General features: G+C 37.8%; 1 protein-coding gene across 1 annotated transcript in view; it reads left to right on the top strand.

Annotated features, from left to right (window-relative positions):
• Positions 1-21,884, top strand: part of TBX20 (T-box transcription factor 20) — a 46,071-nt gene extending 24,187 nt beyond the window's left edge. The window contains exons 7-8 of the mRNA XM_069588808.1: positions 17,262-17,374; positions 21,492-21,884. Coding sequence (XP_069444909.1) covers positions 17,262-17,374; positions 21,492-21,832 — 454 coding nt within the window. The 3' untranslated portion in view covers positions 21,833-21,884. The remainder of the gene's footprint in view (positions 1-17,261; positions 17,375-21,491) is intronic.
• Positions 21,885-22,317: the final 433 nt, after the last annotated feature.

Below are 22,317 nucleotides of genomic sequence, written 5' to 3' on the forward strand. Positions count from 1 at the left end.
CTGGAATATTAGGTCTGTGAATCAAGGCAAATTGGAAGTGGTCAAACAGGAGATGGCAAGAGTGAACATTGACATTTTAGGAATCAGCAAACTAAAATGGACTGGAATGGGTGAATTTAACTCAGATGACCATTATATCTACTACTGTGGGCAAGAATCTCTTAGAAGAAATGGAGTAGCCATCATAGTCAACAAAAGAGTCCAAAATGCAGTACTTGGCTGCAATCTCAAAAACGACAGGATGGTCTCTGTTCATTTCCAAGGCAAATCATTCATTATCACAGGAATCCAAGTTTATACCCCAACTAGTGATGATGAAAAAGTTGAATGGTTCTATGAAGATCTACAAGACCTTTGAGAACTAACACTCCAAAAAAGGTGTCCTTTTCATTATAGGAGACTGGAATGCAAAAGTAGGGAGTCAAGAAATACCTGGAATAACAGGCAAATTTGGCCTTGAAGTACAGAATGAAGCAGGGCAAAGGCTAATAGAATTCTGTCAAGAGAATGCAGTGGTCATAGCAAAACCCTCTCCAACAACACAAAGGAAGACTCTATACATGGAAATGACCAGATCGTCAATACCAAAATCAGACTGATTATATTCTTTGCAGGCAAAGATGGAGAAGCACTATACAGTCAGCAAAAACAAGACTGGGAGCTGACTTTGACTCAGATCATGAACACCTTATTGCCAAATTCAGACTGAAATTGAAGAAAGTAGGGAAAACCACTAGGCCATTCAGGTATGACCTAAATCAAATCCCTTATGACTATACAGTGGAAGTAAGAAATATATCCAAGGGATTGGCTCTGATAGAGTGCCTGAAGAATTATGGACGGGGGTTTGTGACACTGCACAGGAGGCAGTGATCAAGACCATCCCCAAGAAAAAGAAATGCAAAAAGACAAAATGGTTGTCTGAAGAGGCCTTACAAGTAGCTGTGAAAAGAAGAGAAACAAAAGGCAAAGAAGAAAAGGAAAGATATACCCATTTGAATGCAGAGTTCCAAAGAATAGCGACGAGAGATAAGAAAGCCTTCCTCAGTCATCAGTGCAAAGAAATAGAGGAAAACAACAGAATGGGAAAGACTAGAAATCTCTTCAAGAAAATTTGAGACACCAACTGAATATTTCATGCAAAAATGGGCACAATAAAGGACAGAAATGGTATGAACCTAACAGAAGCAAAAGATATAAGAGGTGGCAAGAATACACAGAAGACTATACAAAAAAGATCTTCATGACCCAGATAATCACAATGACGTGATTACTCACCTAGAGGCCAACATTCTGGAAAGCAAAGTCAAGTGGGCCTTAGGAAACATCACCATGAAGAAAGTTAGTGGAGGTGATGGGATTCCAGTTGAGCTACTTGAAATCCTAAAAGATGATTCTGTGAAAGTGCTGCACTCAATATGCCTGAAAATTTGGAAGACTCAGCAGTGGCCACAGGACTGGAAAAGGTCAGTTTTCATTCCAATCCCAAAGAAAGGCAATGCCAAAGAATGCTCAAACTACCACATAATTTCACTCATCTTACATGCTAGGAAAGTAATGCTTAAAATTCTCCGAGCCAGGCTTCAACAGTACGTGAACCATGAAATTCTAGATGTTCAAGCTGGAGTTAGAGAAGTAGAGGATTAAAGCAGAGATTAAATGGCCAACATCTGTTGGCTCATCAAAAAAGCAAAAGAGTTCCAGAAAAACATCTACTTCTGCTTTATTAACTATGCCAAAGCATTTGACTGTGTGGATCACAACAAACTGTGGAAAATTGAGAAAGAGATTGGAATACCAGACCACCTGACCTGCCTCCTGAGAAATCTGTATGCAGGTCAAGAAGCAACAGTTAGAACTGGACATGCAACAACAGACTGGTTCCAAATTGGGAAAGAAGTACGTCAAGGCTGTATATTGTCACTCTGCTTATTTAACTTGTATGCAGAGTACATCATGAGAAACGCTGGACTGGATGAAGCATAAACTGAAATCAAGATTGCCAGGAGAAATATCAGTAACCTCGGATGTGCAGATGACACCACCCTTATGGCAGAAAGTGAAGAAGAACTAAAGAGCCTCTTGATGAAAGTAAAAGAGGAGAGTGAAAAAGCTGGCTTAAAACTCAACATTCAGAAAACAAAGATCATGGCATCTGGTCCCATCCCTTCATGGCAAATAGATGGGGAAACAATAGAAACAGTGACAAGACTATATTTTTTGGGGCTCCAAAATCACTGCAGATGGTGACTGCAGCCAGGAAATTAAAAGATGCTTGCTCCTTGGAAGAAAAGTTATGACCAACCTAGACAGCATATTAAAAACCAGAGACATTACTTTGCCAAACAAGGTCTGTCTAGTCAAAGGTTTGGTTTTTCCAGTAGTCATGTATGGATGTGAGAGTTGGACTATAAAGAAAGCTGAGCCCTGAAGAATTGATGCTTTTGAACTGTGGTGTTGGAGAAGACTCTTGAGAGTCCCTTGGACTGAAGGAGATCCAACCAGTCCATCCTAAAGGAAATCAGTCCTGAATATTCATTGGAAGGACTGATGTTGAAGCTGAAACTCCAATACTTTGGCCACCTGATGCAAAGAGTTGACACATTTGAAAAGACTGTGATTCTGGGAAAGACTGAAGGCAGGAGGAGAAGGGGATGACAGAGGATGAGATGGTTGGATGGCATCACCAACTCAATGGACATGAGTTTGAATAAATTCTGGGAGTTGGTGATGGACAGGTAACCCTGGTATACTGCAGTCCATGGTGTTGCAACGAATCGGACACGACTGATGACTGAACTGAACTGAATTGAGATGAGCATAGTTTTACTCCATCCAAGTTACTTTCAATAATCTTAATAAAATACTTCTAGAATAAAAAGAGCCCCTTAAGTTTTACTTATGTTTTTGAGAGGCAAGTACCCAGACTGACTGCCATTTAGAGGGACGGACTTGATAATGCATGCAGTCACATTTTCCACTTAACTGAGTAAACATCCTGATGTCGGGAACACTCACATGTACATGAAACTTAGACGCTTTCAGTGGTTTGAGGGCTAAAAGAGCATCTTATGAGACTAGCTGCAAGTTTGCAAGATGACCTAAGTAGTGTGAAATTGGCCAAGGTTTTGGATTTCATTTCCAGGTATTTAAGTCTGAATTTTTCCTAAACAGCCTTTGGGGATGGAACAAATCAGATCAATTGATCTTTGGAGACCTAAAGAAATTAAATTAGTCTGGAGTCAGTTACTGCACTAAACCATCTAGTAATTGAATTGCCCCTTGTAACTGATTGAAAACAGCCCTATTTGTAACAATATAGAGAGCTTTTGTAAAATAAGAGATCTGAGAGAAAAACACATCTTTTTATGACATGATGACAGAAATTGCACTTTTCTAACCTAATTGAATATGGTGTTATAAATATGTGACCTTAATGATTTCAAGTTTCCTGTCCCAGATTTACAGCTACTGTATGGGATACCCAAACAAAAAATGCCTTTAGGACTGGATCTATATGCCTTATACCTCCAAACTCACAGTATTATTCCTTCCACATCTGCACAAGCTTTGTAGATACTCTAAAAGCCATTCTGATTTTCTCACTCTCATTTTATGAAGTTCTAGTGAGATCCCTGAATGTGCCACATTCTTCACACGTAGCCTTACTCCCAGGGACAACATCACCCTCATTTGTAAAAGAAAACTAGTGTCATTAACAAAAGCAGAAGGTATTTTCATTAGATGTTTTGTACATATACCTACAGTGGACAGCTAAGAAGCAAATCAAAAGTCCAAAAGGGTTTCTCAGTATGATCTGATTTATAGCTATTTAGTTCAAGGTGGAGAAGGCAATGGCACCCCACTCCAGTACTCTTGCCTGGAAAATCCCATGGATGGAGCCTGGTAGGCTGCAGTTCATGGGGTCTCGAAGAGTCGGACACGACCGAGCGGCTTCCCTTTCACTTTTCACTTTCATGCACTGGGGAAGGAAATGGCAACCCACTCCAGTGTTCTTGCCTGGAGAGTCCCAGGGACGGGGGAGCCTGGTGGGCTGCCGTCTCTGGGGTCACATAGAGTCGGACACGACTGCAGCGACTTAGCAGCAGTTCACGGAGAGAATTTCCTGCTAGTGCCATATAGTAAATATAACTTACAGATAGTCTGTCAGTTGGTGTTTTCTTTTTATTTCGGGGGAGTGAAGGGACACTTTCTAAGTGAAAGAAAGATAGTAAGGGAAAGCATGGTACTACTTCTGAGAAAGGACAGATGAAGATATTTAAAGATATGAAATATTTAAATGTTCAAAATTAAGTTTCTTCTGTTAGGCTTTTTGTTTTTGTTTTGTACAAATAGAGTAAGTGGGAAAGGAATACGTTAGAAAATATATAGTACTGGATACTGACAGAGAAAGTGGAATAGACATTACCAGGCAACAGGAAAAAAGAGGAGTCAGGTATCTGATATGACAAACTCCAGGTCTTTTTACTTGTCATTTTCAAATTTTCTTGATACTGTTTGACATTTATACTTCCAGTGTTTGGAATCATCTTGTCCAGTCTTCTAAAAAAAAAGTCATTGGAATTTTGACTGGGCTTGTGTTGAACTTGTATAATGATTTGGGGGAGAAAAATTATGTCTTTACAGTACTGAGACTTCTAGGAATACATCATATGTTTGTCTTTTTACTGAAACTTCTTATGTTCTTTAGAAGTTAGGGTATTTTCAAGTCTGTAAGTCCTACACATTTTTTTCCAGGCACATAGCTAGGTTTATTAGAATTAAATTGTCCAGCTTAATAGCCAGTGGCCACAGATGGTTAGTGAAGAAATGTGGCTATTCCATATTGAGAAGTACTATAAGTTCCAAAAAAAACAAAAGCAAAAACCTGACACTGATTTTCAGGATTTAGTGTGAAAAAAGATGGAAAATATCTCAACAATAGTTTTACGATATTGATAACATGCTGAAATAATATTTTGCAGATATATTGGGTTAAATAAATTACTAAAATTAATCTCATCTGCTGTTTAAAACTTTGACAACTAGACTATTTAAAATTACATATAAGGCTCATGATAGCTTTCTTTTGTCTTGCATGTACTAGAAGGTTATTTTAGGGGTGGCTTACTTTTGAAAATAGAATTTTCTAGTCTATAAAAAGTTATTGATTCCTATATGTCATTGGCATCCTGCCATTTTACTGAACTGAAAAAACATTAGTTTTAATAATTTTTCTTTTTAGTCTCTTGAGTTTTCCACTTAGATCTCCATATCAACTGCAAAAATGACAATTTTATCTTTTTCTTTCTAATATTCATGCTTTTTACAATGTCTTTTTCTTGTTATAGTACATTGACTAAAATTTCCAGAACACTATTAAAATGTAATTGTGATAGTTAGCATTTTTCGCTTGTTCTTGACTTATTTAGTAATGCCTCTAGTTTTTTATCATTATATACGGTTTTCATTGGCTTTTGGTTTTGGATTGATGTGCTTATCATATTGAAGTAATACCTTTCCATGCCTAAATTAAGAACTTTTTGCTATTCTGAATGTTACTGAATTTAAATGCTCTTTTAACATGCATGGAGACAATTTTAATCGTTTTTCTACTGTAAATAACAATAGGATTAACTCTAGTCATATTGTCTATGGTGAACCATCTTTCCATCCTTGTATTTCTGGAATACATCCTATCTGGATTCTGTTTTTCTTGTAATGCATTGCTGAATTTAATTTACCCATATTTTGTTAACGCTTAAGATTTTTGTATACGTCTTCATAATAGAGATACATTTTGTTTCTTCTTCCTTCTTTGTCAGCTTTTAGTACCAGGTTTCTGTTAGTCTGAATGAACTGAAATACCTTCCTGCTTTTTATTGCTTGATCAGTTTAAATCCAAAGAAGTGGTCCTTTACAATCTTGTGCATAAATTCATCTGGGGAATTCTTGGGGTGAATTAACTACCTTTAACTACTTTTTTGGTTTGTTCCATAGTTTATCAGTCAGATATGCATTTACTTCCATCCCATTTAATGCCTGTCTTGAGTTCTGCTTTGTCTAACCTTATATTGCTATACCTTAACATTTATTGGTTTTATTTGTCTTTTAATTTTTAAAAATCTTTGTTCTAACAGCAAGAGATCCCTCTTCTCTTGCATCATTAAACAAATATCTTGACATTTCTTCCATCAAGTAAAAAACAGCCTCTCTTGATGCCATGTGTCTCTTGAGTTACTGATTCTCCCAGTTTTCTACTCCTTATAGTGAAGCTCCTTAAGAAGAGTTCTGTGCATTTTCTTCTCAGCTCTTCCCTTCCCTTTGTCTCCTCTACCCTGTCTTTTAGAGTTCCATCTACTCCTCCACCAGTCCACCCGTGTCCAGGTCACCAGTAAACTCCCCGCTGCTACGCTCAGTGGTCACATCTCAGTCCTGTTTCACCTGTTACAGGGGTTTGACATTGTCATTTATTCTCTCCCTTTCCCTCTTTGCTTCCAAGACCTCTCACAATCTCTGGTTTTTATTCTACTCCACTGGCCATTCTTTCTCCAACCACGTCTTGGTTCTTCTCCTTGTCCTCTATCTGTAAGATAGTAATATGGTCCAGGCCTTAGTCCATGGACTTCTTCTCTTCTCAGTCCACATCCCCTTCCTGAGTGATATGAGCAGTTAGTTTCCTGTCTTTAAATGCTGTTATATGCTGACTTCTGTCAAATTTACATCTCTGGTTCTGGTTTCTCTAGAGTCAAAGCTCTGGCTGTCTCTTTTCTTCTTCCCTCTCCCTTAAGGGTGCCTTAAGTTTCACACATCTATGACAGGATGCCCAATCACACTCTTCTACATCTGTGCTTCTCTTACAGTTCCCTTCTCAGCTGCATCCTTCCCATCGCTCAGCCAAAAGACCGGGAGTCACCCTTCCTGGCTTGTCTTTATCTCTCACTTTCCCTTGTGGCTCAGCTGGTAAAGAATCTGCCTGCAATGTGGGAGACCTGGGTTTGATCCCTGGGTTGGAAAGATCCCCTGGAGAAAGGAAAGGTTACCCACTCCAGTATTCTGGTCTGGAGAATTCCATGGACTGTATAATCCATGGGGTCACAAACAGTCAGACACAACTGAGCGACTTTCACTTCTACATACAGTTGACTACTTTTTCAAACTATATCCAGAGAAGTCCAACTACTTCTTACCACTCCTGCTGCTACCACTCTTATCTAGGACACGACCATCTGTTTCCTAGATTGTTAATTTTCTGTTGATTTTTCTATGTCCATTCTTACTGCTCTTAAGTCAGCTTTCAGTTCACCAATCAGAATGATCGTTTAAGAAAAAAAGTCAATCAGATCACATCAGTCTTGCTCAGAACTCTCCAGTGACTCATCTTCCCGTTCACTGTAAACCCAAAGTCCAGACAAGGCCTGGAAGGTTCCATAGAGTCTGATCCCGACCCTCCCAGTTATCTTTCTGAACTCATCTACCTTTGTCTTGCTTGTTTTTTTTCACATAGCCAGGTCCATCTCAGCCCCATTTAGGGCCTTTACACTCAGATATGCAGCCCCTATATCTGATTGGTCCAGTGCTTTGCCTTTTGTTTCTTACTATATCCCCAGAACCTAGAATAGTGCCTGGTACACAGTAAACACTCAAATATTTGTTGAGTAAATAATGATATGTATTTTTATAAAATGTCATATAGAATATCTGTATTTTAAAAAATTTGTCTGAAGGTCTTTGTGTTTTAACAGAAAAATTTTGTCTACCTCCAAGTATTACAACTGCTGATATGTTTGGTTTTGTTTCTTTGTAACTGTTTCTGCTCTTTGTTAAGTTCAGCTATTCATTTTACCTTTTATTTTCTCTTCCTGTCTTTTGTTGAATTTACCAAGTCTTCCCCCTCTTTATTATGGTTAACATTCCATAGTCACCACATGTTACAGGCAGTGGGCTATATAGTTGATACATTTTATTTCAGTTATACTTATAATAAAGAATGATTATCATTCCTAGTCAGCTGAAGCTTAAAGAGATTAATACTCTATGCAAATTCACATAGTGTAATTTGTGACAGCTGAGCCTCACACCCAGGTTGGTTTGTCTGAAACCAAAGTCCTTTCTCTTATTCATTAGATTTCTTTTAAATATGCTTTTAAATTCTGAAAGACTTAATTGTAAAATTGATATTTCTATGTTATTGTTAGGAATGAAACTATATATTTTCTTTTCTTGTAAAATAGATATTTGAAAGTGAAGTGAAAGTGAAAGTCATGTCCGACTCTTTGTGACCCCATGGACTGCAGAATCCATGGAATTCTCCAGGCCAGAATACTGGAGATATTTATTTATGTGATTATTTCCTTGTAGTGCCCCTCCCTCAACCTATAGTTTTGTTTTAAATTATCTGGGACTTAAAATCCAGCTTCTTATTCATGTATCTTCTTCATCTTCTCTTTAAATTCTTTTTCTTAATGTTAAGGTAAGGATCAGAAATCCATCAACTGAAATCATTTAAATTCAATTCTAGTCCTATTCATTTCATCGTTTAATGTTCACTTCTGTTGCACTCATTACTGAAATTGTGTTCAGACTATTCTCAGCTGTTGATAAATGTTGAGTAATTGGTTGAGGAAGGATATATGGGTTATTCTCTTTATTAGTTTCTATATATCTGAGAGGATCTGTTGCCACTATTATAAACCTGACTAGGGTCACAGTTTTTCTCCTCAGAACTCTTTCAACCTTTCTTTGTTGTCTAGTTTTTAAATACTGTAGATAGGGTAAAAGCTGATGCTAAACCCACTGTCTTTCCATTGTGAGAAAATTGCCTTTTTGTTTTCTGTCTGATAAAATATGCTTTTAGAAAGTTTTCTTTGAAATTCAGAAATTTTACCAGTATTTGTTTAGCTGTAATTTTTTTTTTCATTCGTATTTACAATATGATTGAGCCCTTCAATTTGAAAAATCAAGTTGTTGCTCATCTCAAGAAAATGAGATGAGCATTTTTCTCCTCTTCTGGCTTTTAATCTGTCTGCTCTATTCAGACATACTAAAATTCCTATTATATACATGTTACATAAATTCCCTACTTCTCTTATCTATTGTTTGATAATTTTTATCTTTTTAACTGTTTACTCTGATACTGGAAGGATTTCTTATATGAATCTTCTAATTTGTTGAGTCTGTTTTCCACGGCATCAGGTATTTTGTTTACTCTCCTTATTGAGTTCTTTTAAAATGTGGTAATTACTATATTGTCATTTTTCAAGTATACTTTTACATTTCCAAACTCTTTCCTTTTCATGTCTGCCAGTCCCTGCTTTATCAATACAGGGTGTTCTTAAATCTCACTAAAAACTTGAAAGTACAGTTAGAGACTTAAAATACTTCTCCCTGTTTCTTGGAACAAGGCAGTTTCAAAAGAGATTGCTTGTTACATTTTTTAAAATTAGTTTTCTCCTTTTGGATTGCAGAGTATTTTTGTAATGTCCACTTATCTTTCTCTAGCTCATGTATAGAATGGAGTATCTGTTTAGTGTTAGGAGCTGAGATTAATTGTGAATAAAACCATGTGAATCTGTGAAATCTTTCAGGTGCAGACTGAAAAAGAGGTAATAATTTAAATTTATTGTGAGTATGCCCGTGTGGAAATATAATTATTCTGTTCGGGTTAGGAAGTTGTTGCAGGTATGAGGAGATAGCTTTGAAAAAGGGAGTTTTAACTTTGCGTTAACTTTGATTAAATTACCCTGTCTGCCTCAGCAGCTAGAAATCAGCAGCTCCCTCTCCATGCCCAACAAAGCAACCTCATGGCCCCTTTCCAGAGTCCATGGTGGTCACTGGCCCCACACCTTTCAGTGTACCAAAGCCACGGTGTGTGCAGCTGCGTGTGTGCCGGTGTGGGATTCCTCCTCAAAGCCTCCAGCAGTGTGAGAATCTGCTTCTCATCAGCTGCTCAAAGACCTGCCTCTGTCGTTGATCTCTGCTGCTCCAAGGTGGGGTTCAGGTTAAGCTCTGGCAGAGGGCTTTTCATTTCTTCCCCACTGCACCCTCGCTCCCCCAGACCCCCTTCCTCCGTATAGAGCAATGAACCCACGCTGTTTGATGCTCCCTTCATGTCCTTTCCTGTGACTAAATGTCAGTTTGCAGCTGGTACCCCACCGTGTTTTCTCAGTCATGTCAGGGGGCCAAAGAATTAAATATATAGGCTTATCTTACCTTAGTCGTTCAGGATTCATACTGAGAGTCTCTATAAAATATGTTTAAAACTCTCTGGCATTGAACAAAACTTTCAAACACATGAAATTTGTACACAAGCCCAGTGGGAATCAGGTCCTTTTGCTCAGAGCTCAAATACTCTCTATTAGTTTAGTCAAAGAAGAAAACTTCTGGAAACAAGGTTGCAAGTTTGATATTCTGAAAATCTATAGTTTTATCTATATCAGGCAATGGAGCATCAATTATTTTTTGGCAGATCTGCTGAAGAGGTTCACAGGAGATAAGGACTTCTGGTGCCAGAAAGAAAGTAGTGTTGGTTCTAACATAGCTGTAAGCTGGCTTGTGGAGTTTCTGAGGCAGTAAAGTTTTCATAAGAGCTCTGTGGGGTAAGTGGGACCCATCTCTAATATGGTAAATAGCTTAGAGCAGGGGTTGGAAAAACCCTATTGTCTACCACCTGTTTGGTATAGCCCTCAAGCTAAGAATGGTCTTTACATTTTAAATGGGTGAAAAAGTTATAAAAATAACATTTTGTGATATGTAATAATATAAAATTAAAATTCATTGTTTATAAATTTTTATTAAAGGACAATCACATTTTTCAATTTATGTATATGTGGTTGCTTTCAGGCTACAGTGACAGAGCTGAGTATCTATGGCAGAGATCCTAAGGCCTACAAAGCTTAACATATTTCCCATCTGGCCTTTACAGAGAAAATTTGCTGATCCCAGGCTTAGAGCTTTAAGGGTGTGTGGAAATGATGGCAGCAAGGAAAACTCCTACCCAGAAATTTTACCTTCTTAGAATGATTTTTAAAATGAAGAAACTCAGAATTTCATTTTGAGGCCCATGTGGTGATGCTAATTGACAAAGCTGGTGAGATCTGATCTCTGCCAATACTTTATCCTTCCTGTCTTTACAGTGGTAGTTTTTGAGACATGTTCTTAGGGTCATTTTAGCACCTGTAGTGCAAGCCAGCAGACAGACAGCAGAGCAGGATGACAAAGTAACAACCTGGAGATGCATACTTTTAAAAATTATCTATAAATTTTAATATCTATGCCACTTTTATATATCTTCTGTCTTGTGCCTCCGAAATTATGAATAATTGAAAAATAGGTTGTAATTTTTTTTCTCTTTCAGAGTACTAGAAACTTGCAGGGCCTTTAGAAAACAGTATAAAAGGCATTTGGGAAAGTAAGTGTTAGAAAAGCTTCTAAAACACAATCCAGTTTATTATTAAGGAAGTAGAAAATACTTTTCCCAATGTTTCCCAAACTTGCATTATAAAATGGAAAAATAATGATATTTTAAATGTGTAAAAATCCAGTGCTCAAACTTTAAATAAGTCAGATGTGAGTCTCCACCTTTCAAAATCCTCCTCTCCCCAGACAGACTCCGTTCTCACATGAAGGGTACATGTGTGTGTATACCTACATGTACCTTAAAGGTAAAATCCTACTCGAGTTCATACTAATCCTTTCCACTTCTATTCAGAATGATAAGGTTTCTACTGAACCTCTCTGACCTTACACCTATATCTCTTTTCATTCATGCTGAGCCTCTAGTTCTCAGTGACACCAGGAATTATGATAGAGCATTCTGTCATTGCTCCTCTGCTTTTTCCCACAGCATATAGAAGTATAGCAATCTCAGAACATGTATGTCTAGATATCTCCAACAATGTGACAACTAAAAATAGTTAAAAATCTTTTTATGGCTATTTTTGTCCTTAGTGTAGATTCTACTAGAGTGTTTTTTTTTGTTGTTGTTTTTTTTTTGGCCTTTGAATACGCCATGTGCTCTAGATTTGTCTTGCTGCTACTAAGTCGCTTCAGTCGTGTCCAACTCTTTGCGACCCCATAGACAGCAGCCCACCAGGCTCCCCCATCCCTGGGATTCTCCAGGCAAGAACACTGGAGTTGGTTGCCATTTCCTTCTCCAATGCATGAAAGTGAAAAGTGAAAGGGAAGCCACTCAGTCGTGTCCAACTCTCAGCGACCCCGTGGACTGCAGCCCACCAGGCTCCTCTGTCCATGGGATTTTCCAAGCAAGAGTACGGGAGTGGGGTGCCATTACCTTCTCCGAGATTTGTCTTGAAATCATGTAAATTATTTATTAAATCACCATATAAGAAAATTATGCTTTTTTAAATTCCAAAAAATTAAAAATACAATAAAACATGAACTTGAATGTCTGTCATTAGGTTGGTGGTATGACTACCAAAACAGAAACATACAAAACAAAACCACTCTGGTAGAATCTGCACTAAAGACAAAAAGAACCACAAAAAGATTTTCAACTATTCTTGGTTTCCCTGTCATTATACCAATGAGGCAAGTGGGACCTAGAGCGTGACCTGCCAGATCACACAATTCGTCAGTACGAGATTTGGGGTTAGAGCTCAGGGTTCTTTGCAACTAGGACTGGACTTTTTCAAAATGACTCTTGAAAATTTTTACTTCTGTTTATATATTTGGAGGTTCATAAATTGTTAGAGCCATAGTAGATCTCAGAGATCATCTATCCAGCCCCCCATTTCCCTGCCATACCTTCATTTAATGGGAGAAGGCAGAGACCAGATGCAGATAAGGAATCTGATTACACAGCTTCTTATTAGAGAAACTTCTTTTTCATCATCTCCAATGAAGACAGAGTTAGTGTAAGAGACTGTATGTATAAAATGAAAGTTATTTTGTTTGGTAACCAGGTTAAAGCCTGCTTTTAAATAAAATATATTAATGTAATAAATTGAAATAGTCTGATGACAATAACCACAAAAAGGAAGGGATGACTTTTAACAGAATGATAAGCAGTTATAACAAAACTCTTTTAACTAGCAAGCTATGTTCCTGCATTTAAAATGTTACTTATTTATTCACAGCTTCTAAGAGGAAACATTTATATTACAAAACAGTGTCAAACAAACCAGTGAATTTGATAGAGTACCAAAGTTATTCACAGTTGATTCATGGTCATAATTTATCCTCCTTTTTTTCTTGCTTGTGTCTTTCTATCTGTATGAAGGATATTTGTTCCCTGCCTCACAATTTACTAGTTTATTTTTAGAGGCTGCATAATCTGTACTTTGCTTGGGACCTTTGTTCTAGTCACAAAGGTTAGACTTAGGGAACTATTTTTTCCCCCACAATGGTACAGTTTACTTAAGTTGCTAATAATGATATAAAACCAGAAATGCAGATTACTATTGAAAAGAAAAATTAGTAAGATTAAGTCAAATAAATAAAACTGGACTAAAATCTGAGAGAGCTTTTAAAAAGATTAGAGTTACTTTGTTTTTCCAAAATATATTGTGTGTATTTCTGTTCTCAAATTAAAATTAATGATTTATAATACATCTCCAATTATATTATCTAAAGTTTTCATTTATTAAGTTCTTTGTGGAAGCAACAAATATTGATATATTATCTAATGGTAATTTATAACCTTATCTGCATAAATCTTTAGAAAAATATTGTGACAAGCACTTATTTATAAAGGCTCAGTAAGACATGATATAAACATGAGAAAACTGATGAGCAAGGATAACTTTAAATATTTTGTTTCCTATAAATTAGATTTGATTTTAATGAATCTAACATTTTATCCCTGAATGCAGTTTTTTCCAGGTCTATATTTAGAAAGAAAGTTAGAATATAAACTGAAATAACATTTAATTTTTACTTAATTTTCTCTGTGACATATATAAGATGGTTTAAATGAAGTATAGCATGTTATAGCGACTAGAAGTCTCAATTTAATTTAAAATGATTATGATTATGTAGCCAGCTTTAGGAATATCATTTTGATACTTAATAGTAACTTAATTTTACCTATAAACATTTACTCTGCACTTATTATATGCCAAATGCCAATATAAACTCTGTGTGTTTAACTCATTCAATCTTTTTTTTTAAGTTATATTATTTTGTTTATTCTTTGAGTTCAGTCTAGTATTGACTTAATTAAATATACCAAGTCCTTCACATCTCTGTTACAACCCACACAGGTAAAAGATCATTTGCAAGAAGTTTCCAGTGAATAGAAAATGAATTACCTGTACTACTTAACAAAAGTGAAATGAGTAACAAGGATGACTAATGTCTAAAGCCTGTATCACATAATCCTAGTGAGATTTTTTTAAATTTTTTGATTGAAAGATAATTGCTTTACAGAATTTTGTGGTTTTCTGTCATACATCAGTAAGAATCAGCCATAGGCATACCCATGTCCCCTCCCTCCCATTAGAATTAATAATAATTCTAAGACCTAATATCCTCATGTTGCGGATGAGAAAACAGAGCCACAGAGAAGTGAAGTGATTTGCCCAGAGGCACACAAAACAAGCGGCAGGACTGGGACCTGAGCTAAGCAGGTTCCAATAACTACTGCACTAGGGTGGTGGTTCTCCAAGTGTGACCTCCATGTCAGCAGCATCAGTGTTACCTGAAAACACACTGGGAATCATATTCTCAGGCCACACTTTGGACTTACTAAATCAAAAACTCGAGGGTGGGGTCCAAAAATCTGTGTTTTGGCCAGCCCTCTGGGTAATTTTGATGAACACTATCTTAGTCTGGTTGGGCTACTATATAGCAAAAATGCCATAGACTGTGAGTGATTTAAACAACAGACATTTATTTCTCACAGTATTGGAAGCTGGGCAGTCTAAGATCAATGAGCTGGCAGACTTTAGTTTTTCATGAGGACCTGCTTTCTGGTTCATAGACAGCTATCTTCTCACTGTGTCCTCACATGGCTGAGGAAAAGAAAGCTAAAGCAAACTCTCCTTTCTCTTCTTATAAGGGTACTAATCCCTACATGAGGGCTTCAGCCTTAAGACCTAATTGTCTACTAAAGAATGCACATCATCAAATCATCACAGTAGGGATTAAGATTTCCATAAGAATTGGGGGGACATAAACAGATCATGAAACACTAAAGTTTGAGAGCCACTGCCTAGATAAAGCATTGTTCTCTCCCTCAATCAGAGGCCAGCAGTGTAGTGGTAGAGATGATCATGCAAACACATAATTGCCATCCATCTAGTAAATGCATTTAAAGAGGAATATATTAGGTATAGCAGTGGTGCAAAGAAGAGTGTGAAGGAAAGGGAAGACTTTGCTTTTTGAGCATTAAGAAATTTGTACTGAAGTTTCAGAGACAGAGGAAGGGCAGTCACAATACTGATGAGAGTGTGTTGGTTTTGCTTATCTGGAGTTTGAACAAATAGTTCAGATGACTTCCAGTATTTCTGGAGCATTTTTGCAGAATCAACATAATAACTGAAGCTATCCTATTATCTTGCCTACCTTCTGGCTATGATTGTGTCTCTCACATGTATATTAATACTGGAATTAATGCTTACGTATTAGTCAGAAGAGATCTCTTAAAGATACCTAAGATAATGATGTATTCTTTTTGCCAGGAAAAATAAGTTAGTGTTAGATATTTAAAATTCAACCTTCAATAATGTTACTCATTTTATTTATCTATTAAAATCCAAAGTAACTACTGTCTCTTGCTTGGGATATAACAGAACTGAGCATTACAAGGCAGTGTCCTAGCTTGTAATACCTAAATCACTTAATTCATTAAATGAGTCATCCCTTATTTTTCAGAGCACAGTAGTCTAGAAATCCTCACAATAGTCTTCCAGGCTAAACAAATTCTTTGCACTTTCCATCCTACTGGAAACAGGGATTAGACATAAAGTAAACAACATGGGCTGTCTATTCTTTGTAACATCTTCGAAGAGATGGCCCTGATTTGCACCACTGTTTTCAATCACTTAAAAGGCAATAATTTAATTATGCCATCCTTTATATAAGAACTGCCATTGCTTTCAGTTCACTTCCAGGCCTGACACAAATAAATCACTTCAATAAAATCCTTTTTTTTTTCTCCCTCTTAGAGATGAGAATAAGTAATGATACCAGTGATTTTCCAAGGAAAAAATGAATATACTTCTTATAGAGAAGCAAAATATTTCACACAGCCACAATTTATTGTGTTAAACAATTTTTCTTGGGTGTATGTGAAAAAGGTTTAAATAATTTTATATTAGGGCATTTTTAGAGAGGCAGATACTATACTCTGTTTTTGAACTTAAATGCTGAGAGAGAGCAGTCTAAATGCCTAGGATGGGCAGCGGAATACACCTTAGAAATACATCATCCATGATTTCAGCCCACTGATGATCAAGCCTTTTATGACTTTACAGAGAAGATGTCTTCCAGGGCATCTGAAGCAAGTTCTTTTCTCATGTGAAAATAACTAATTCTTTCCTAAATTCATTTTAAATAGTAACAGTGTGACACATGGCTTAGATTAAAAGCTTGAATTAGATTAATCAGATTAGATTAATAAGCTTGAATATTACAGTTGTCATTTTATTAAAGTTTGCACATCTCAATTGACTTTTTTCTTAATGACCCAAGTTACCCAGAAAGACAGTCATGCTCTAATATTATAGTGAATTAAGACCTTGAGTAACTGACTCAGCAATTGTCATATACGCTATGCACTTACTGGTTTTATTAGTAAACACAGAGTCTTTGTATGACTAATGATATTTTGAACTATGGGCCAGTATTTCATCAGATGTTCAATTAGTGCCATTCATACCAGGTGAGTGTTTTGTGTTCATTAGCTGATAAAGTCACAGGACTGCAGCTCCTTGTGGTAAACTCATTATTATTATTTTTAACGTCCTTAATCTCTATATTCCTATGGTTATGTTTTATAACTTCTTGTTCACGTTTGCCCCTAATTTTGTAGAATTTCGGGGGACTGTCCCTATCCTGTCCTACTTGTTTCTTTGTATTTATGAGAAGCAAATACAAAGTTTCTTATATTTATATGCTTGAGGTCATATTTCTGAGCCATCTACAATGAAATGTGCATGTTTTGAATGTTGTCTGCCTCTGAAGTGGTGGGTTTTTGACTGAGAAAATGGTTTTACTGACTAGTAAATCATTTTTAAGACTCCTCTCCTCTGATCACTTAACTTTTTGGTTTACTCACCATGTGTCATTCTCTAACCTAGGGAAAGTGTGGAGAGCCTGATCCAAAAGCATTCCTACGCCCGCTCACCCATCCGTACTTATGGAGGAGAAGAGGATGTGCTAGGGGATGAGCTTCAGACAACACAAAACCGAGGTGAGACTGTTTCCAGGCTATGCAACTGCTAGGAGCAAGCGTGCCCAATGGAGAGCAAAGACAGGGAGGTGATGAGACTCCTAGTCCTCAGAGGAGAGATGGCCCCAAAGTACTTCAGGAGCCTCTTCAGGAAGGGACAGCCTGAGGCTGATCATTATTTCGCCTTTACCTCTTAAGTGACTATGCTGCCTGAAGCTTTCCTGTGGCTTGTTTTCCAGTAAAAGGACATGGAGCCTCTGAGTCAGGGCTCAGGAGTTATTCCTCTGTTATCTACTACCAAAGAACTAGTGGATATGAGGGGTAGTTCCTTAGTCTTTCTGAATCTGTTTTATAATCTGAAAACCAGGGAGTATATCTGTTTTACTTATATTAGAAATATCTTATTGGGATTAATAATCAGAATGGAAAATATTTGAAAAATGAAGATTCTCCTAGTGGAACATTTTGTGTAGAGGTGGTGTCCTGGGTGGTGAGAGTCCGGGAGTATTAAAAATTTCCTCTGTTGCAGATGTTAAGGGAGGAGCTCTTTGCATCTGGGAGTTCAGACAAAAGAGACTAGAGGGTGCCTGGGCACAAGGATGTTTGTATAGGGAAAGTCTTATATGGACATATTTTTATGTCCATGATAAGTAATAGCATAAACAGACAAAACATATGACATCTCTTGTAAATAAATCCAAATGAGCTACTAGTAATTATGCAGTTGGAAAATTCACTGTCAACCTTTGTTTAAACTTCTGGATATTGTGATATAAGAAAAACTTACTCTTACAACTTGTTAATTAGCTAATAAAAAATATGGAAACTAAGCTGTCATTCCCCATAGTCTGTAATGATGTGCACATTTGCTCAGGCTTTGAATGTTTGTTAGTCCCTCAGTCATGTCCAACTCTTTGTGACCCCATGGGTTACATACAGCCCATCAGGCTCCTCTGTCCATGGGATTTTCCAGGCAAGAATACTGGAGTAGGTTGCCATTTCCTACTCCAGGGAATCTTCCCAACGCAGGGATCAAACCCACATTTCTTGTATCTCCTACAATGGCAGACAGATTCTTTATCACTGCATCACCTGGAAGCCCCCCCTACCATATACTAAGTATATAATACAATATGCACATATATTTTATATTGGGATAGTTTGTTATTTTCTATTGATGTGGCTTCTAATCTTGCTCAGTTCAGTTCAGTCGCTCAGTCATGTCCGAGTCTTTGTGACCCCATGAATCACAGCACGCCAGGCCTCCCTGTCCATCACCATCTCCCGGAGTTCACTCAAACTCACATCCATCGAGTCGGTGATGCCATCCAGCCATCTAATCCTCGGTCGTCCCCTTCTTCTCCTGCCCCCAATCCCTCCCAGCATCAGAGTCTTTTCCAATGAGTCAGCTCTTCGCATGAGGTGGCCAAAGTACTGGAGTTTCAGCTTTAGCATCATTCCCTCCAAAGAAATCCCAGGGCTGATCTCCTTCAGAATGGACTGGTTGGATCTCCTTGCAGTCCAAGGGACTCTCAAGAGTCTTTTCCAACACCACAGTTCAAAAGCATCAATTCTTCGGCGCTCAGCCTTCTTCACAGTCCGACTCTCACATCCATACATGACCACAGGAAAAACCATAGCCTTGACTAGACAGACCTTTGTTGGCAAAGTAATGTCTCTGCTTTTGAATATGCTATCTAGGTCGGTCATAACTTTCCTTCCAAGGAGTAAGCGTCTTTTAATTTCCTGGCTGCAATCACCATCTGCAGTGATTTTGGAGCCCAAAAAAATAAAGTCTGACACTGTTTCCACTGTTTCCCCATCTATTTGCCATGAAGTGATGGGACCAGATGCCATGATCTTCGTTTTCTGAATGTCAAGCTTTAAGCCAACTTTTTCACTCTCCTCTTTCACTTTCATCAAGAGGCTTTTTAGTTCCTCTTCACTTTCTGCCATAAGGGTGGTGTCATCTTCATATCTGAGGTGATTGATATTTCTCCTGGCAATCTTGATTCCAGCTTGTGCTTCTTCCAGCTGAGCATTTCTCATGATGTACTCTGCATAGAAGTTAAATAAGCAGGGTGACAATATACAGCCTTGACGTACTCCTTTTCCTATTTGGAACCAGTCTGTTGTTCCATGTCCAGTTCTAACTGTTGCTTCTTGACCTGCATATATAGGTTTCTCAAGAGGCAGGTCAGGTGGTCTGGTATTCCCATCTCTTGAAGAATTTTCCACAGTTTGTTGTGATCCACACAAAGACTTTGGCATAGTCAGTAAAGCAGAAATAGATGCTTTTCTGGAACTCTCTTGCTTTTTTGATGATCCAGCAGATGTTGGCAATTTGATCTCTGGTTCCTCTGCCTTTTCTAAAACCAGCTTGAACATCTGGAAGTTCACAGTTCACGTATTGCTGAAGCCTGGCTTGGAGAATTTTGAGCATTACTTTCCTAGCGTGTGAGATGAGTGCAATTGTGCGGTAGTTTGAGCATTCTTTGGCATTGCCTTTCTTTGGGATTGGAATGAAAACTGCCCTTTTCCAGTCCTGTGGCCACTGCTGAGTTTTCCAAATTTGCTGGCATATTGAGTGCACTTTCACAGCATCATCTTTCAGGATTTGAAATAGCTCAACTGGAATTCCATCACCTCTGCTAGCTTTGTTCGTAGTGATGCTTCCTAAGGCCCACTTGACTTCACATTCCAGGATGTCTGGCTCTAGGTGAGTGATCACACCATCGTGATTATCTTGGTCGTGAAGATCTTTTTTGTACAGTTCTTCTGTGTATTCTTGCCACCTCTTCTTAATATCTTCTGCTTCTGTTAGGTCCATACCATTTCTGTCCTTTATTTAGCCCATCTTTGCATGAAATGTTCCCTTGGTGTCTCTAATTTTCTTGAAGAGATCTGTAGTCTTTCCCATTCTGTTGTTTTCCTCTATTTCTTTGCATTGCTCAGTACTATGCTATTTTCATAAACACAGTATTTTGTTTTTAAAACATGATAGCATGTTTTTATATCTGGTAGGGAAAATCTATGCTTGTTACAATTAAAAATATTTTAATATTCAAAACATTATTTGTCCTGATAATTTTGCAAATTGAATTGACAGTAGAAAAAATTTGGCTTTGAAAGTTAAGGTGTTAGTCACACAGTTGTATTTGACTCTTTGTCACCCTATGGACTGTACCCCACCAGGCTCCTCTGTCCATGGAATTCTCCAGGCAAGAATCCTGGAGTGGGTTGCCATTTCTTTCTCCAGGGCATCTTCCCAACCCAGGGATTGAACTCAGGTCACCTGCATTGCAGACAGATTCTTTACCATCTGAGCCACCAGGGAAGCCATTCATTGGCTTTATACTAAACCAATAAATTAATTTGGGAAGAAATGAATTTTAAAAGGGCATTTTATTTTTCATCCCAGAATATGGCATGTGTCTCCAATTATTAAAACCTTTCCTTCCATCTTTCAGTAGTTTCGTGAAAAACTTCAAGTATCATGCATTTTTTAGAGTAATTTCTAAGTATTTATTGTTTATTTTTGGTGTTTATTACTCCCACATTTCAACATCTGGTATAGCTGGCACATTAAAAGATGTTTGATTTTTGTGTATCTGTCTTAAATATAATCAACATAGTAAATGTTCTCATTATTTCAAAAATAAAAGGGTTATAGAAGCTAAAAAAAAAGAAATTAAAGAAGAAAAGAAAAACACTCTTGTAGGTTTTCACAATGGCTTTAGCAACCAGGTAGCTTTGTTGAGGCTTGTCTGTCCAGCCTTATGTATGGGGATGCTGGAGGTTAAGACAGTGATCAGCTATTTGGAACTTCTTTAAAGGGAATCAGGTCATTATCTTAAGGCGGGGTGCTGGCACCGTAGCCACTCTCAGAGAGTATGCAGGCAATCTAAAGAGTAAGTCTTTCTGTTTATCAAGTTCTCTCTTCCATACATAGTATAAATGATATCCTCTTGTGTGGAAAGGTGGAGATGCCTTCTGATTGAACTGTTCCTCTTTTAAAACTGTAGATCTATATCTATGTTTATATTTTTTAGTTGATGCTTACAGATAACGTAATTCTTGATTTGCATGTTGAAGTAAAGTTTCTGGTCTAATGAGTTTTTTTTTTTTTTCCTTCCAGGATCAGCCTTTACAACATCTGATAATTTGTCTCTTAGCTCCTGGGTATCGTCTTCATCCAGTTTTCCTGCATTTCAGCACCCACAGTCCCTGACTGCTCTTGGCACCAGCACGGCATCCATAGCAACACCCATTCCTCACCCCATACAGGGCTCTCTGCCACCATATAGCCGACTTGGCATGCCTCTGACCCCATCAGCCATTGCCAGCTCCATGCAGGGGAGTGGCCCGACATTCCCCTCATTCCACATGCCCCGGTATCATCACTACTTTCAGCAGGGTCCCTATGCTGCTATCCAAGGACTGCGCCATTCCTCTGCTGTGATGACGCCATTTGTATGACTCTTCTAAAAGGAGAGTCCAGATCCAGAATGTGCAGATGGGTATGGAAATATAGGACAGGGTTGGGTGGGTGGGATGTGGGGTGTTGGAGCAGGGGCTCTCCAGGAGACATGGGACCTATGAAAGAGGAGAGCTGGACTCAACAATAAAACTTACCACTGAGGGAAAGCACCATGGACCAGGCTTCATCTGTAGCTGGGGGACAGCTTTTGAGTTGGAGAGAGGATCAGTGTAAAGTTCTTAGCCAGCCTAAGTCCTGGAACTAAAAGGATATCAATTTACCCAGAAAGTGTAATAATACAAAGCAGATGAATCTTAAGGTGCATTATTCCTAGTGGTTAAAAATGCTGTGTCAATGCAGTAGTGTATAAAGTCAACATGTATAGGTTTTCTTTCCAGTTTCCACAGGTTAAAAGAATCTTCAAAGAGGCAATACTGTATAACATAGTGACCATAATGCGTAATGACTCACTTAAGTCAATTCT

The sequence above is a fragment of the Ovis canadensis genome, chromosome 4 (genome assembly GCF_042477335.2).
Source record: "Ovis canadensis isolate MfBH-ARS-UI-01 breed Bighorn chromosome 4, ARS-UI_OviCan_v2, whole genome shotgun sequence".
Lineage (NCBI taxonomy): Eukaryota > Metazoa > Chordata > Mammalia > Artiodactyla > Bovidae > Ovis > Ovis canadensis.